Here is a 17,360-nt window from a genome sequence, read left to right as displayed (position 1 = left end):
AATTTACTTTTTGGGTAAGCTCACTGTGGAAAAGTTTCTTCTCACATTCTCATAGAAAAGAAAAGTTTATTCCCTTCAAAAAATATTTTTAGTTGTATGAATCTATTTTTGATAGCGCTCCAAGGAAGATAAAGTTAAAGTCAAAGGATGGTTTAAGTAGAGGTGATCTCGTAGCTATAGGAATGACTCTTTATAAATAAAACTGGTGTTCATTTCATTTCAAATTATTGCAAATATTTCCATTCGACTTTCTCACTATTTGAAGCACTTATGTGTAAAAACACTGTCTTTCCCTAATGCTTGAATTCCCTGATGTATGTTGTCAAAGAGATAAAGGAGAACAACTCCTTACAGAGTTCTTTCTGTGAGAGAGAAAGGCACCAAATCCTCAGCAGAAGCAAAGCTTTCATCAGCACTTGACATGAAAAGAACTTGCCTACCTTAGACTTCCTGTTAGGGACACTGAGACGTGTAGAAGATAGTGTCCTTGACAATGTCCCTATAGCAATGTGCAGTAGAGAGTGATCCATAATTACCTAGAGGATCTTTGATAAAAGACAGTTTGAATGTCAAAATGTAACTCCATGAAAATATTCTGTTGGAGTAGTAAATACATAACTCTATGGGAGGTTAAGACAAATGACCAACGATACAACTTTTCAGTGGTCTCATTTAACCTGAGAGTGGTAATCCAAGCCCATTTCTATTACAGTAAAGGGTTTGTTTGTTTTTTTTTTTATGTTTTGTTGAAGAGTCTAGTAATGAATGATAGTTAGACATCAGCAAATAACAACCTTTATTTTGGACAAATTGCTTAACCTATGAGAAAGTTAAACTTTATCATCTCTAAAAATCTCTGATTTATGAAAATCTGATCTTAGGAATCAGAATAATACTAAACATGTATAATCTTAGTCAAATTTCAAGAAAGAATAAAAATAATTGTGCAATGGTAATTTTCTGGCTCTCAGTGAGTCTCTGTGATTTATGTTATGGTTCAGTCATTGAGACATTTGTATACACATTTCTGCAATAACCACATTGGCTTTTCTGGCCATATTGAAGTGGCGATTTTCTCTCTAGATACCCAGGGAAGTTAATGCATCAAGAGTCATTTTATTTCAAAATCTTTTATAAATCCTAGTGAATTTGTTATCAACTCTATGAAATAGTATGGGGAAAAAAAAACAACAACAGGAAAGTTATATCCAAAATGCATAATATAGCTCTGTCTGTCAAAACTAAAATATTCTTAACCCTTTAGAACATTTGCAATGTGCCCAAGTGTCTATCCACAGAACTAATGTAAGCAATCATTTCTTTTGCCCCAGGATGGTGCCTCTCCATTGGTGTCTGCTGTGGTTGCTACTACCACTCAGCTCAAGGACTCAGAAGTTACCCACTCGAGATGAGGAACTTTTTCAGATGCAGATCCGGGACAAAGCATTTTTTCATGATTCATCAGTAATTCCAGATGGAGCTGAAATTAGCAGTTATCTCTTTAGAGACACACCTAAAAGGTATTCTCCCTGCAGTACTCTCTTTATCAATAAGCTCATAAGTGATACTAAAAAAGAAAGTAACTTTTTAGACTTAGATTAGATAACTTGCAATCAACCTCTGAATAACATTGCTTATTTTCTCTAAGAAAAGAAAATGACAGTGCAGCTTCTAATCATTAAGTAGAGTCTGTTTGATCCTTACTGATTGTGATCTCTCTGGGGATGGAGAGGACAATCTTTGCAGTTCTTACATTTTGGAATGATGATTTTCTTATCTTTAGGATAGCAGGAAAATTTTAAGAAGGACTCTGTAGGATTATGATGAAATTAATCTAAAATAAGGTTCAAAAAAGGGGCATAGGAAGACCCTGAACTCTCTTTCTCCCTTTGACACAACAAATCTATAGCTGCATGTAGAACAATTCTCTCTGAAGAAGACCTGAAAACTAGCTGAAGAGTTCCTTCACACAAAGGATAAAAAGGCCACTTAGAGATGGATAAGAGAAGCAGAGAAATGGTCTTGCCAAAAACCCCACCCCTAGTGTGGTAACTCACAAAGAGGAAGGCTCTGACAAATATATAGCATATTCCTGAGGAGCAAGGGGTTTGAGCCCCCTATCAGGCACCCCAACCTTGGGATCTGCATGCACCAGAGAGATAAGCCAAAACATCTGGCTTTGAAAACCAAGAGGGCTTATTTCTAGGAGACCCAAAAGGCTATAAGAAACTAAGACTCCACTCTTAAAGGGCATATGCACAAATTTACTCACACTAAGACACAGTGAAAGCACAGTAAGTTGAAAAGTTCCTGGACCACGTGCAAAGGAGATTCATTAGCTAATCTCAAAGTGTCTTCTAGAGGGAAAGGGGTCTCTTAGAACTCTTTCCAGGCATGGAGGTGCTGGCAGGTACTATTTTTGCACTCTCCTTCTACCTTGCTAGTACCACTTAGCTCACATTTGTGCCCTCCCATGGCTCCATCCTGCTAAACCTGGCAGGCAGGCATGCCCCAGCCTGGCACTGCACCACACCCTGACTAAAGCCAGCAAGTGTGCACGGGCCACAAAGGGGATGGCCCCTTGAATTCCTGACCAGGATGGTTACATTTCTGAGCGCCATGGGACTGAAACAATCAGAGAGACTGCCATTAGCAGGTTACCACCACCAGGGCACTGCATAGACTAAGACTGACACACCTCCAGTCTCCCTGTGACCAATCCTTCAAAACTGAGAGAGACAGCTCTTTCACCTAATGCATAGAAACCAACACAGTCGAGCAAATGGGTGGGGGTGGGGGTGGGGGGAAACAGAGGAATATGTTGCAAATGAAAGAACAAGATGAAACTGCAGGGGTGGGGGGAAACTTAATGAAACAGAGATAAGTTATTTACCTGAAAAAGGGTTCAAAGTAGTGGTCATAAAGACACTCACCGATCTTGGGAATAGAATAGGTGAACACAGAAAATTTCAACAAAGAGATAGAAAATATAAGAAAGTACCAAACACAAGTCCTAGATCTTAAAAACTCAATAACCTAACTGAAAAACACACTAGAGGGGTCAGTAACAGACTACATAAAGCAGAAGAAAGAATCAGTAACCCAGAAGATAGGGCAGTGGAACTCACCCAGAAGAGCAGTAAAAAGAAAAAATAATTTTAAAAAGTAAAGACAGTTTAAGGAACCTGTAGGACATTAAGTAGAACAACATTTGCATAATACAGGTCCCAGAAAGAGAAGAGAAAAAGGAACATAAAACTTATTTGAAAAAATAATAGCTATAAACTACCCTAACCTAGAAGAAAAAACACACATCCATGTCCAGAAAATCCAGAGAGTTCAAAATAAGATGGACCTGAAGAGATCCACACCAAGATATGTTACCTTAAAATGTCAAAAGTCAAAGACAAATAGACAATGTTAAAAGCAAGAGAAAAACTTGTTGCAAATAGGGGAATACCCATAAGATAATGGCAGATTTTTTTAGTAGAAACATTGCAGGCCAGAAGGGAGTGCATGATATATTCAAAGTGCTGAAAGCCAAAAACTTCCAAGACCAGGAAGATTATCATTCAGAAAAGAAGAGAAATAAAGAGTTTTCCAGACAAGCAAAAACTAAAGGAGTTCACTACCACTCAACCAGCCTTATAAGAAATGTTCAAGGGACTTCTTTAAGATGGAAAGAAAAGGCACTAACTAGTATTAACAAAACATATGAACGTAAAAGTCTCCCTAGTGAAGGTAAATATAGTGAAGTAATCACTTAGAAACCTCACATGAAGACTAAAAGACAAAAGAAGTAAAAAATAACTAAAACTACAGCAATTACTTAAAGTACACACACAATAAAATGATGTAAAATGTGACATTAAAAACATAAATTGGGGGACTGGGGAGTAAAAAATGTAGTTTCAGAATGTATTCATACTTAACTTGTTATCAACTTAAAATAGACTGGTATATATATACATAGGTATTTGCAAATCTTATGATGACCACAAAAGAAAAACCTGAATTACAAAAAAGATAATGAAAATTGAATCTAAACACTAAAGCAAGTCATCAAACCACAAGAGAAGAAAGCAAGGGAGGAAGAAAGGACAAAAGGAGCAAAACAGCCAGAAAACAATTAACAAAATGGCAGTAAATACACACCTACTTATAATTACTTTAAACATACATGGACTAAATTTAAACATAAGTGGACTAAGTTCTCTAATCAAAAGACAATAGAGTGCCTGAATGGATTTTTTAAAATATTGTATGCTCCTTACAGGAGATTCACTTTAGATATGAGGACACACACAGAGTGAAAATAAAGGCATGGAAAAAGAAATTCCATACAAATATAAACCAAAAGAAAGCTGGGGTAGATATTGCTTATATCAGACAAAATAAACTTTAAAAGAAAAGACTGTAATGAAAGACAAAGATGGGCATTACATACAGGGTTCAATCCAGCATAAAGATTGAGCATTTGTAAATATTTATACACCCAATAGAGATAGGAGTACCTAAACATATAAACAAATAACAGACCAAAGGGAGAAACTGACAACAATACAATTATAGTAGGGAAAGTTAGTACCCTATATTAATCAATGGATGCATCATCCAGACAGAAAATCGATATGGAAACATTGGCCATAAATGACACAATAGACCAGATAGATATACTGGGTATATATAAAGCATTCCATCTATAAGCAGCAGAATACACATTCTTCTCAAGTACACAGGATACATTATATGTTAGGCCACAAAAAAAGTCTCAGTAAATTTAAGAAGATTGAAATTATATCAAACATCTTTTTAGACTATAATTGTATGAAACCAGAAATCAATCCACAAAAAGAAAACTGGAAAAAATCACAAGTACGTGGAGATTTCAAAACATGTGACTGAACAACCAATAGGTCGACAAATGAATAGGTGCGACAAATGAAAATGGAAATGTAACATACCAAAATTTACGGGATGCAGCAAAAGCAGTTATAAGAGGGAAGTTCATAGCAATACAGCCTACCTCAAGAAATCAGAAAAATCTCAAATAGTCTAATTTTACACCTAAAGGAACTAGAAAAATAGGAACAAATGAAGCCCAAAGTTAGAAGAAGGAAGAAAATAATAAACATCAGAGTGGAAACAAATGAAATAGAGACTAAAGAGACAATAGAAAAGACCAAGGAAACTAAGAGCTATTCTTTGAAAAGATAAACAAAATTGATAAACCTTTATTTACTTTCACTCACTAAGATAAAATGAGTGGACTCAAATAAATAAAATCAGAAATGAAAAAGAGTAAGTTACACTTGATAACAAAGAAATACAAAGGACCTACTATGAGACTACTGTGAACAATTATATGCCAATAATTTGGACAATCTAGGAAAATTGGATAAATCCCCCAAAACATACAATCTTTAAGACTGGATCATAAGGAAATAGAAAATCTGAATAGATGAATTACTAGCAAGGAGATTGAATCAGTAGTCAAAAGCATCTCAACAAATAGAAGTCCAGGACCAGAGAGCTTCATTGGTGAATTCTACCAAACATTCAAAGAAGATCTAATACTTATCATTTTCAAAATTTTTCAAAAATTGAAGAGGATGGAACAGTTCCAAATTCATTTTATGAGTCCAACATTACTGTGATACTGAAACCAGATAAAGACAACACACACATAAAAGAAAATTATAGGCCAATATCCCTAATAAACATAGATGCAAAAACCCTCAACAAAATATTAAGAAACCAAATTTAACAATACATTAAACATATCATACACCATGATCAAGTGGGATTTATTCCAGGGATGTAAGGATGATTCAACATCTATGAATCAATCAGTGTGACACCACATTAACCAAATGAAGGATAAAAATCATCTCAATAGATGCAGAAAAAGCATTTGATAAAATTCAACATCTATTTATGATAAAAACTCTCCACAAAACAGGTATAGAGGGAATGTACCTCAACATAATAAAAGCCATATATAACAAGCCCACAGCTAACATCACACTCAATGGTAAAAAGATGAAAATTTGTCCTCTAAGATCAAAGACAAGACAAGGATGCCAACTCTTGCCACTTATGTTTAACACAGTATTGGGAGTCCTAGCCCAAGCAATTAAGAAGAAAACAATATAAAAGGTGTCCAAATTGGAAAGGAAGAAATAAAACTGTCACTGTTTGCAGGTACGATTTTTTATATATAGAAAACCCTGAAGATTCCACCAAAAAACTGTTGAAACTAATAAATAAATTCATTAAAGTTTCAGGATACAAAATCAATATACAAAAATCTTTTTTGTTTTTATACGCTGAAAATGAACTACCAGAAAGAGAAAATAATAAAATAATCCCATTTACAATTGCATCAAAAAGGTTAAAACGCCTAGGAAAAGATTTAACCAAGAAAGTAAAAGACCTGTACACTGAAAACTGACATTATGAAATAAATTGAAGAAGACATAAATAGGAAGATATTCTGTTTTCATGAATTTGAAGAATTAATATTGTCAAAATGTCCATGCTACCCAAGGTAATTAATTTATAGATTCAATGCAATCCCTATCAAAACTCCAATGGCATTTTTAACAAAAGTAGAACAAATAATTCTAAAATTTGTATGGAACCAAAAAGATCCTGAAAACCAAACCAATCTTGAGAAAGAAGAACAAAGCTGGAGGTATTATGTTTCCTGATTTCAAACTATATTACTATACTCCAAGGTATAGTAATCAAGACAGTATGGTATTGGCATAAAAACTGATACATAGATCGATAGAACAGAATAGATGGCCCAGAAATAAAGCATGAACTTATGGTCAATTAATTTACCAATAATATACAATTTTCCAAGAATATACAATGGAAAAAGGACAGTTGTTTAGTAAATGTTGTTGGGAAAACTGGACAGCCACATGCTAAAGAGTGAAACTGGATCACTAAACTCCTGAAAGAAAACATAGGTAGTAAGAGTAAGCTCCTTGATATTAGTCATAGCAATGTTTCCTCCCCTCCCCCTGGATCTGCTAGGGCAACAAAAGCAAAAATAAGCAAGTGAGACTACATCATACTAAAAAGCTTCTGCACAGTGAAGGAAATCATTAACAAAATAAAAAGGCAACCTACTGAATGGGAGAAGATATTTGCAAATCATGTATCTAATAAGGGTTAAAATCCAAAATATATAAAGAGTGTATACAACTTAACAACAAAAACACAACCAACCTAATTAAAATATGGGCAAAGGATATGAATAGACATTTTCCAAAGAAGGCATACATATGGCCAACAGGTACAGGGAAAGATGCTCAACATCATTCATCATCAGGGAAATACAAGTCAAAACCATAATGAGATATCTCCTTACACCTCTCAGAATGACTATTGTCAAAAAGACAAGAAATAACAAATACTGGCACGGATGTGGAGAAAAGGGAATCCTTGTGCACTTTTGGTGGGACTATAAATTGGTGCAGCCACTATGGAAAATAGTATATAGTTTCCTCAAAAATCTGTAAATAGAACTATCATATGATCCAGCAATTCTACTTCTAGGTATGTAGCCAAAAAACCCGAAGGGTTGTAATGTACAGCATAGTGACTACAGTCAATAATATTGTATTGCATGTTATGTAACTTCAAATGGTTAAAGGGATAAAGTAGACTTACTGTGATGGTCATTTCATAATACATACATGTATCAAATCATTATTATGTACATCCAAAATTAATATATTGCATTTTAATTATATCTCGATAAATATAAGGATATTATTATAAGGATAATATTTCTTTGAACAATATGATTACATTCTTAAAATATTAAACCAAACTATAGTAAAAACTATCACTGTTCATTTACCTTTACTCCATCAACAGATTGGGTTCATACAATGGTTATAAATATTTTAACTTTAAAAATGACAGTATATATATAGATATATATAGATATATAGATATATAGGTATATATATGGTGTATATTGTTAACACATGCCATGCAGCCTGGCCAGAGGAAGAAAATTCTACTCTCCAATATATATTTGTTTATTATTTCTTGTCTTTCCCCTTCCACCCCCCACAAATAAAGATTGGGGGCTTTGATATTTGGATGAAATGTTATCTTACACTAAGTGGAGAGGTGTAGAAACAATAGAAACATCATTTCTAGGTGTGAAATATGCAGTGGGAGGCATTCATAGACATTGTTGATATTACAACTAAAGATGAAATTCCAGATATAATTTAGCAGCAGTGGATAGCTTTTTTCATTAATTATTCTTAGGTTTACACATAAATTCCAAAGGCTAAATGGTTCATGGAGTGTTTATCCCTCAGTTTTGGCATTATAATTTGGGACCATGTTTTCTTAGTTATTCATTACATTTCTGTCTCCCTCACCAGCCAGTAAATAGTTGGAGCACATAGATCATGCCCTGTTTTCCCTGATTGCTGTTCTCTTCCACAAGTGCTCTGCGCATGGTAGCCAACAAATGTTTCTCAAATTGTTAAAGTTTATTCAGATTATCTTTTATCCCAAATCATAAGTACTTCCATATGAAAATGTTGAGTTAGAGGGACTCCCTGCTGTTTTATATGTATAATGAGTACCTTGTGGAATGCAAGAATTGTTTTGTCATTGGTTGCCTATGGCCCGTATTTAAGTTACTAAGACAGTTACTTTGGGAAATAAGCTACTTTCTTGTTTGAAGTGAGAACAGAAGGTAGTGGATGAACTGACATTGATTTCTGCTTCCACAGCTAGTGCTGTTACCCTCACAAAAATCAAAACGTAGTCGTTTTGAACATTTTTTCACTTACGTGATGCCAAATTGTTTTGTTTTATCTATTTCTTTGTAATATAGATGAGTTCAGTTGTGTGTATAGTGTTAACACATGCCATGCAACCTGGCCAAAGGAAGAAAATTCTATTCTCCAAAAAGTAGACTGAATTGAAAACTCAGCCACCTGACATATGTCTTGAAGGATGCTTATGGTACATATAACTTTCCACACAGTAAATACTTCAGTCATCTGGTTGTTTTTTCAGGATGACATGTAGCTTTACTATTTCATGAACAGGTTGTTTTGCTTTTATAGAGTCTTCACTTTATTTGTCCTCCCACTGCCCTACCCCTACCTTCCTTCTTTTAATTCATATTTGAGGGGGGATGAAGTACTTCTAATGCCATTCAGATTCTGTATCTTTCAACAGAATAGACTCTAGGTGTAAGTATCCTGGGTCTGGAACAATAGGGTTAGTGCTAGGTTTCTTGGGTTCTGTTTATTAATTTAGTAATTCATTCATTCAAAAATATTTAACAGGTACCTACTATGTGCAGACATCAGTACTAAATTCTGGGAATACAATGGCATGGCAAATGAACCTTAAATGGGCCTGTGTGGGGAAATTGACAATCAAATAATACAAATATACAGTCACAAATTTCAATAAGTGCCCCAACTGAAAAGTACAGGAGGACACTCTGAGAGTATATAAGAGAACCTGATCCAGAATGAGGAGTCAGAAAAGGCATATTGTGACACTTAAATATGTGTAAGGGCAAAGGGTGTATTTCAGGCATACGAGAAACATCCCAGAAGTTCTAAGATAGGGTGGATCCTGGAAAACTAGGGGATCCCACGTGGTTTGAGCATAGAAGACGAGAAGCCAATGAGGCAGGCAGACCCCCCCCCACCCCACCCCCACGGAGGAAGTTTTAGACTCTGCAAACAATTAAGGACTTTTCCCCAAAAGCCTGAAGTCTAAGCTTATTCATCAATTCATTCAACAAATACTGATTAAGAATTACTTTAGTCTCTCAGTCTTCATCAATGAACCTTGCCCTCTTGTAGCTTTCATTCTAGTTGGGGGAGATAGAAAAATAAAGAGGTAAACAAAGAAATATAATATGTCAGGTAGTGATAGCTGCTTTGAAGGCAAATGAAGAAGTGTGAAAGAAAGCTTCTTGGGAAGGAAGGTGATATTTTACATAAGGGGTCAGGGTAGATCTGTTAAACGAATGAAAACTAAAGCAGCCAGTGATTTTTCCAGTGACCCTTGATTGTAAGTCTTAGAATGAATGATCTCAGTCTGAACTGGTCCACTTCCCCACAGGTATTTCTTTGTGGTTGAAGAAGACAATACTCCACTATCAGTCACAGTGACTCCCTGCGATGCACCTTTAGAGTGGAAGCTGAGTCTCCAAGAGCTGCCAGAAGAGGCAAGCGGGGAAGGCTCAGGTAAGCAGCAGGATGAATCTGGCCCCAGACCTCTGAATGGATAGCTAAAAGGCTTACGAAATACACACCCTTCTGTTAGTAAGAAGAAAGAAAAAACAGCATGAGTGCATATGTGAAGAAGCTGGAGACTTTGCAGTGGAGATGAGGGAAATGGAAGGTGGCATCAAATGATGGTGATCTTAGTTAAATGGCTAAGGGAGACATGTGGAGACTGTGAACACGTGAGGAAAAATGGAGATGTTCGGACTAGGCTCTCTAGCTGTGGTTTGCAATCTTACCAAACATTGGAATCAATACTGGGGGCTTTAAAAACTATTAATGCCTGGATCCCACCCTTAAAGGTCCTGATTTAATTGTCCTGGAGTGTGGACTGGACATTGGGACTGTTTAACTTTCCCCCTCTGTGATTCCAATATGCAGCCAAGATCTCTGGGGAATAAAGAATGGCACCAAAAAGAGGAGCAAGAAGGCATTTAGCACCAGTGCAAGTCCAGGATGACAAGACAGTCATGGTGTGCGTGAGGTGTGCGTGAGGCATTTAAAGAAAATGCAGATGGTGGAAAGGAAATGCCGAGACACAGGGAAATGAGAAGAGTCCATATACAAACCTGGTGTGATCTCCTTTTAAGGGGTGAAGGCATCATAGCTTAAAGATGAAGGCTTGGTGGCTGGTGCCAGGCGAAGGATGCCAGCAGGCTGCTCCACTCACAGTGATAAGAGGACGTTGTAACTAGGAAAATATGGGAAGTACAGCAGAGGAGATAGAGAATAAAGAGCCACACGAGATTGTGTTAATCTCATGGTTTGGGAATATAAAGTCTACATACCTCACTCAAGCTGCAGTAATAAGCCGAACAAGGTTCATTCCCACCCTGGCAACCCAGTCCTTCACCAATTCCTGTCAGCTTATCTGGCATTCATTCGTGTGATATCTGATGTTAACAATAAAAAGAAAAAATTAGTTTCAATACTTTCCTCCTATTATTTCTGTGCATGTGTTCTCTACACTGAAAATTAGGTACTCCTACTGGTCCTTTATATTCTGTATTTTAATGAGAGATTGTCCAGTCCTAGATACAAGAGCAAAATCTGTGAAATGGCTGGCCATCAAAATGCAATCAGGTTGAATCCTTTTGATAAGCAGATTGACAGTAGAGATTAGTCTCTAAAACGTTTACAGTCTTTGACCTAAAAATTCCACTAATTGGAGTCTATCCTCAAGCCTAAATTTAAATTCAGAAAAGCCTAACATATATATAAGAGCACAATTTTAAATGATCAAAAATTGACCAACAATATTATTTTTATGATATAATATTAATATAATAATAACACTGAGAAAAACTGGATTCAAAAATGAAGTTTGCCTGGGAACATATATGTATGAGAATAAATGTTATTAGGTTATAGAGAAAGATGAAATAAATCAATTGCATAGATGGAAATGAATGAAAATATTAGTAAAGGACTGTCTCAGGATCAAAAAATATTAATAAAGGACTGTCTCAGGATAAAAAGTTAATGATTTTTTTTATCTTATTCTTTTTCTCTATTTCCCAATTATCTACTGGGAACATTATTAGTTTTATAACAGAGAAAAAAGAAGAGTCTAAAAACACAATTTAAGGTCAGCAAGCCACAGTACACACCCTGACATGTAGCTTGTATTTCTCTCGTGTCTTCTAGGTGACCCAGAGCCTCTGGAGGAACAGAGGCAGCAGATCATTAATGAGGAAGGCACAGAATTATTCTCCTACAAAGGCAATGATGTGGAGTATTTTATATCTTCTAGTTCTCCGTCTGGTTTGTATCAGTTGGAGCTTCTTTCAACAGAGAAAGACACACATTTCAAAGTCTATGCCACCACAACCCCAGAGTCTGATCAGCCCTACCCCGAATTACCTTACGACCCAAGAGTAGATGTCACGTCCCTGGGACGCACCACAGTCACCTTGGCCTGGAAACCGAGCCCTACAGCGTCTCTGCTGAAACAACCCATTCAGTACTGTGTGGTCATCAACAAAGAGCACAATTTCAAAAGTCTCTGTGCCGTTGAAGCAAAACTGAGTGCAGATGATGCTTTTATGATGGCTCCAAAACCCGGGCTGGACTTCAGCCCCTTTGACTTTGCCCACTTTGGATTTCCTTCAGATAATTTGGGTAAAGAACGCAGCTTCCTAACCAAGCCTTCCCCCAAACTGGGGCGGCATGTCTACTCGAGGCCCAAGGTTGACATTCAGAAAATCTGCATAGGAAATAAGAACATCTTCACTGTCTCAGACCTGAAACCCGACACGCAGTATTACTTTGACGTCTTCGTGGCCAACAGCAACAGCAACATGAGTACGGCTTACGTGGGCACCTTCGCCAGGACCAAGGAAGAGGCAAAACAGAAGACGGTCGAGCTCAAAGATGGAAAAGTGACAGACGTATTTGTCAAACGGAAGGGAGCCAAGTTTTTGCGGTTTGCCCCGGTCTCTTCACACCAAAAAGTCACTTTCTTCATTCACTCTTGTCTGGACGCTATCCAGATCCAAGTGAGAAGGGATGGGAAGCTTCTTCTGTCGCAGAATGTGGAAGGCATTCGGCAGTTTCAGCTCAGAGGAAAACCTAAAGCCAAGTATCTCATTCGCCTGAAGGGACACAAGAAAGGAGCATCTATGTTGAAAATACTAGCGACCACAAGGCCGAGTAAGCAGCCATTTCCCTCTCTTCCCGAAGACACAAGAATCAAAGCCTTCGACAAGCTCCGCACCTGTTCTTCGGCCACGGTGGCTTGGCTGGGCACTCAGGAGAGGAACAAGTTCTGCATCTACAAAAAGGAAGTGGATGATAACTACAATGAAGACCAGAAGAAAAGAGAGCAAAACCAATGCCTCGGACCAGATACAAGGAAGAAATCGGAAAAGGTCCTCTGTAAATATTTCCACAGTCAAAACCTACAGAAAGCAGTGACCACAGAAACAATTAAAGGACTTCTGCCTGGAAAATCTTACCTGCTGGATGTTTATGTCATAGGACATGGGGGGCACTCGGTGAAGTATCAGAGTAAAGTCGTGAAAACCAGGAAGTTCTGTTAGTTACCTCACAGAGAGAGATACTATTACATAGAACTGCAGGAGAGACACGAAATCACTTTCAGTATAAACTGACTACTCCCACAGCTGAGAGAAGTTGTGACTGGTACTGGGGAAGGAAGGATATCAACTTGTGTACATGGATGTTTATATGAGTAACTGTTGAGGAGCCTTGTTCTAGTGTGCCCCGATGGCACCTAGCGTGTGTCTGCTGCCCGTGGATGTCAAAGATAGAGGACATCTTGAAGGAACTGCCATCTCTTGCTTTGACCACTGCATGAACTGCTTCTAAATTATTTTATTACCTAAAAATCTAAGATAATGCCATTCATTGCACACATCCACAAAATGCAAATCATTCCTCTCTATAGATGCTAGGATATATATAAATTATTTTATAAAGTCGTTTTAAATGTCAGTGTTTCTATGATTGTAAACTATTAAATTCTTTTCCTGTTAAAGTACAGATCTAATCTAAGTATATTAAGTGGACAGCCCTCTAGTCAGTTATATTGCTATTGTAAATTCTTATCTGTTGAGTAAAATGTTTAAATACTATATGTATCTCATGTACAAAGTTGACATACATTATATTCATGTACATAAAATTAAAGATATTAGATTATATACTGTTCATTTTCCCAAGCAGCTACCACGGTGTATTCAATTTCTATTCTGTTCACAAAACTGCGTCTTTATAGAATTTGGCACCAGAATTGACCCTTTTTTTTTAACAGTTAAGAAAGCATGTTGCATCTCTCTAAAGTTTCTGTGGCATTAGAGAGAGTTGCTACAATTTGTATTTTGACACTGAATTGGAGCCAGAGCCAGGTATCAGCAGGGTTGAGGGAGCTCTAATAGACTTGTTTTAAAAGAATAGGATAAGCCAAACACTGTAGCTTGGTAAGTGTTCAACAAATCGTTCTTAATGACCTAAAATGTATTTCATTTATTTTAAACATAAGCATCTGTTTTAAATACAAAATTGGGACATTGCAAGTATTTTCCATCTTCTTGAATATTAGCAAAATATTTATTTTAATTTCTACCTGAAGCAGTCTAGCAACCACCAGTTAGGACTCGAGCTAGAAATGAGGAAACGACAGAAGCTACTGTTTTGTAACATTAACAGTCTGATACTTTGATTTGTCACGAATTTTTACAAAGTAATTTAGGTGTAAGATAAAATATAGGCAAATAATAACAGAAACCGTTTAGCAAAGACTGCACAAAGAGCCGCTTTAGATGGTTTCATTCTCCACAGTTCTATACATGAGATGTCACGAGAACATTAGCTCAGGATTCAGAGAGTGTAAAGTCTGTCATCACCAAAGCCACATAACCTTAAGAAAATCTAGTAACTCCCATTGCCCCCGTTTTCCATTTATAAATTAGGTGGTGACAGATTCAGATAAGGAGACATTATAAGATACCTTCTTTATAAGACATTGTCTTTTGTAGAATTCTGTGAGTCTTAAATTGCAAGGTGCTCCTGTAACTACAAGTGGGGACAGATATGATCTCTTAACCTCTACACTGTCCCCTACATGCAGGCACCACCTTTCATACAGTGGGCATGCATCCGTCGCATTCCTATGGAGCACAGAATTGCTTTGGCTAAGATAAGTATAAGTGGTGGCCAATAGGAAAGGTGCTCTGATCACCTTAGGATAAAATATTTCCGCTAAAAATCTATCCTCCCACTCCTCTAGGTTATGATATTAAAAGGAAATTGATCACATCCAGATAAAACAGTAATGACACCTGAAAGAATTTTTAAAAAGAAAAAAAGAACACGTACCAAAGCCAGGTAGCCTATCAGACTGGAAGGAGAACTTTAAAATTGACAATATCCCAGAGATGTTAACATCCTAAACTATAAACGTGGTGCATTTGGAGGGAGAACCAACTTTCTCGTATTACTCACTAATATGTTATTACAGACCAAAGTGCTAAATGGAGCCACAGTGGATCAAAGAGTTATTGCAGCTTCTGAAGGCAATGGACTTAACTCTCAGATATTGCTTAATGCCTGGGAACCCCTGGGAACAGGGCCAACTCAATTTAACCAAGTTTTTGCTTTTCAGCCAGCTGTGATGCTGGTTACTACATAGTTTGGATAAATTTGAGAATTCTTTCATGGCCCCAGTGAAATTTGCCTTTTAGAACTTGTAGGGAAATTAAATACACATTGTGAAACTTTTATCAGTCACAAAGAAAGGGTAAAACCTATTAAAAATAAAGATCTCATTTACGAATGTGTTAGAATTTTAGCAGCACTCAGGTGAGCTGGAGACAAGAAAGAAAAAATTGTTCTTAATTAACAAAGAACTAGAAAGTAGCTAATACAAAAGCACCACCTTATCTTCTTTAAACTCCAGGATAGCTGTTTTGAGAACAGGGCTTTTAGAATCCCAAGGATAGCCATAGTATCATTGAGGAGGGAAGAATCTTTGAGGACACTTAGTTCAAGGTCACTCTCTTTATTTTTCAGGTGCAGAAGAAATTAAAGACCAGAGAAATAAAAATAAAATTCTCATGGTCGAAACAGAGAGTGGAATTGCCCAGATTCCAAAATATTTACCAGAATGTAAATCACTAATTCTTGAGGGGGAAATGTGACTTGTGGATCATTTTCCAAAAGTAAATAATTTTTTTGTCTTATTTATTACTTCAAAGGAACTTATTCTTAAAGGCCATTTCAGATTTTCTTAAGAATGTGTGTAACCTATGACTGACTTCAAACTTGTAAGAAAAAAAAATTAGTTATTTTCAGAGACATGAAGTATTTTAGGTTTTCATGCACATACAAACTTGAGGCTATAAGATCATTAATCAACTATTGTAATGATAAGCCTTGTATTTTTTGAATCGAAAACTATTCAGAATCTATAAAAAAATTATAGCAGATGATTTTCTTGGTTAAATTATTTTGTAATCAATGTCTAGCTTAAATTTTTAAGTGTGAAGCATTAAAGAGTATGTGCTGGAAAGGATATATTCATTCCTTATTTTCATTACTCAGAGTACATTTGAAAAGATCATGATTTTGGTGTCTTGAAAAGCCAAATGAAATGAATTCAATTAAAAAAATCACTTAGGTGGACTCTCCAGTTTGAAATCAGTTTAATGATTCTTAATAGATTAGAGGTCTAGATGTATTCAATGAAAACACACACACACACACACACACACACATACACACTCAGTTTTATATACAACTCAGTGGATTTGATGGACCCCAAACCAATCAGGATTTCTTCCAATACTTTACCAACCCCTCTTAGAGATCATCTATTTCTACTAACTCATTTTGTAGATGAGGAAATTGAAGCCCAACTAAGATGAGAACCCAGATTCCTGCCCTCCCAGTAAATGTTCACTCTAGGATTTCATTGTAAGCATTTCTTTACTCCAGAAAGCATGCAGCGGCTCATCCAGAGTATATTTCTTTGTCTCTCTTCCTTGGCTGGTTTCAAAGCAAAACAAAACAAGAACTAGCATCTAACTTGAAAAACAAGGTCATTTGGAGCATCTCCAACCACTTCCTTCCCCACTTTGATATGGTGTGATGGAGACAAAATCGTCTGGGAACATGACTTTGGGTTGTCACCAGCACCAAGAGAAGTGACCACTGCCAGACTTCAGCTGTCCTCTGCTCTTGGTTGTCCACAGGACCTGGGAGGCATCAGGGCACACTCATTGTTGTGTTTTCCCCCAGAGAATTTTGGCCAGATAAATATGCAGTGGTTTGGGATTTGAGCCTTGTCTGTTGCTTGAAAGGTGGAAAGTGAGAGAGAGGAGGGCAGGGAGGTGAAATGGAGTGTGGAGAAAAGTATAGTTTTAGCTAATTTCTTTCTTAAGAGGCCTGAGAGAATAAGGGCAGTGAGATATCTACTATAGCTTAACCTTATTAAGGTTTTGGATTCTGTTTGATGTGAAATATTGTATTGGAAAATTTGATCTAGATCACCATCCACTCTATTAACATTTTATCCACTGATTGATATTCTCACTTCCTAGG

At 36.7% G+C, this 17,360-nt stretch overlaps 1 protein-coding gene across 1 annotated transcript; it reads left to right on the top strand.

Moving 5' to 3' along the window:
* Positions 1–1,332: 1,332 nt before the first annotated feature.
* On the top strand, positions 1,333–13,629 carry NDNF (neuron derived neurotrophic factor). Its single transcript, XM_047092380.1, has 3 exons — positions 1,333–1,520; positions 10,135–10,259; positions 11,946–13,629. Exons 1-3 carry the CDS (start codon positions 1,333–1,335, stop codon positions 13,337–13,339), a joined length of 1,707 nt encoding a protein of 568 aa, XP_046948336.1. The 3' UTR covers positions 13,340–13,629.
* The last annotated feature ends 3,731 nt before the right edge of the window (positions 13,630–17,360 follow it).

This window comes from Lynx rufus, unplaced genomic scaffold (genome assembly GCF_022079265.1).
Source record: "Lynx rufus isolate CCGP_SWC_20201006 ecotype Redwood Valley unplaced genomic scaffold, mLynRuf1.p SCAF_3, whole genome shotgun sequence".
NCBI lineage: Eukaryota > Metazoa > Chordata > Mammalia > Carnivora > Felidae > Lynx > Lynx rufus.
This window is presented reverse-complemented; position numbering and strand designations above follow the sequence as displayed.

What these genes read in the sequence shown, in the direction of transcription:
- NDNF (XM_047092380.1), top strand. Translation starts at nt 1,333, where the DNA reads ATGGTGCCTCTCCATTGGTGTCTGCTGTGGTTGCTACTACCACTCAGC. An exon ending in TTTAGAGACACACCTAAAAG is followed by an intron (nt 1,521 to 10,134) that starts GTATTCTCCCTG and finishes ACTTCCCCACAG; the next exon opens with GTATTTCTTTGTGGTTGAAG. An exon ending in GGCAAGCGGGGAAGGCTCAG is followed by an intron (nt 10,260 to 11,945) that starts GTAAGCAGCAGG and finishes CGTGTCTTCTAG; the next exon opens with GTGACCCAGAGCCTCTGGAG.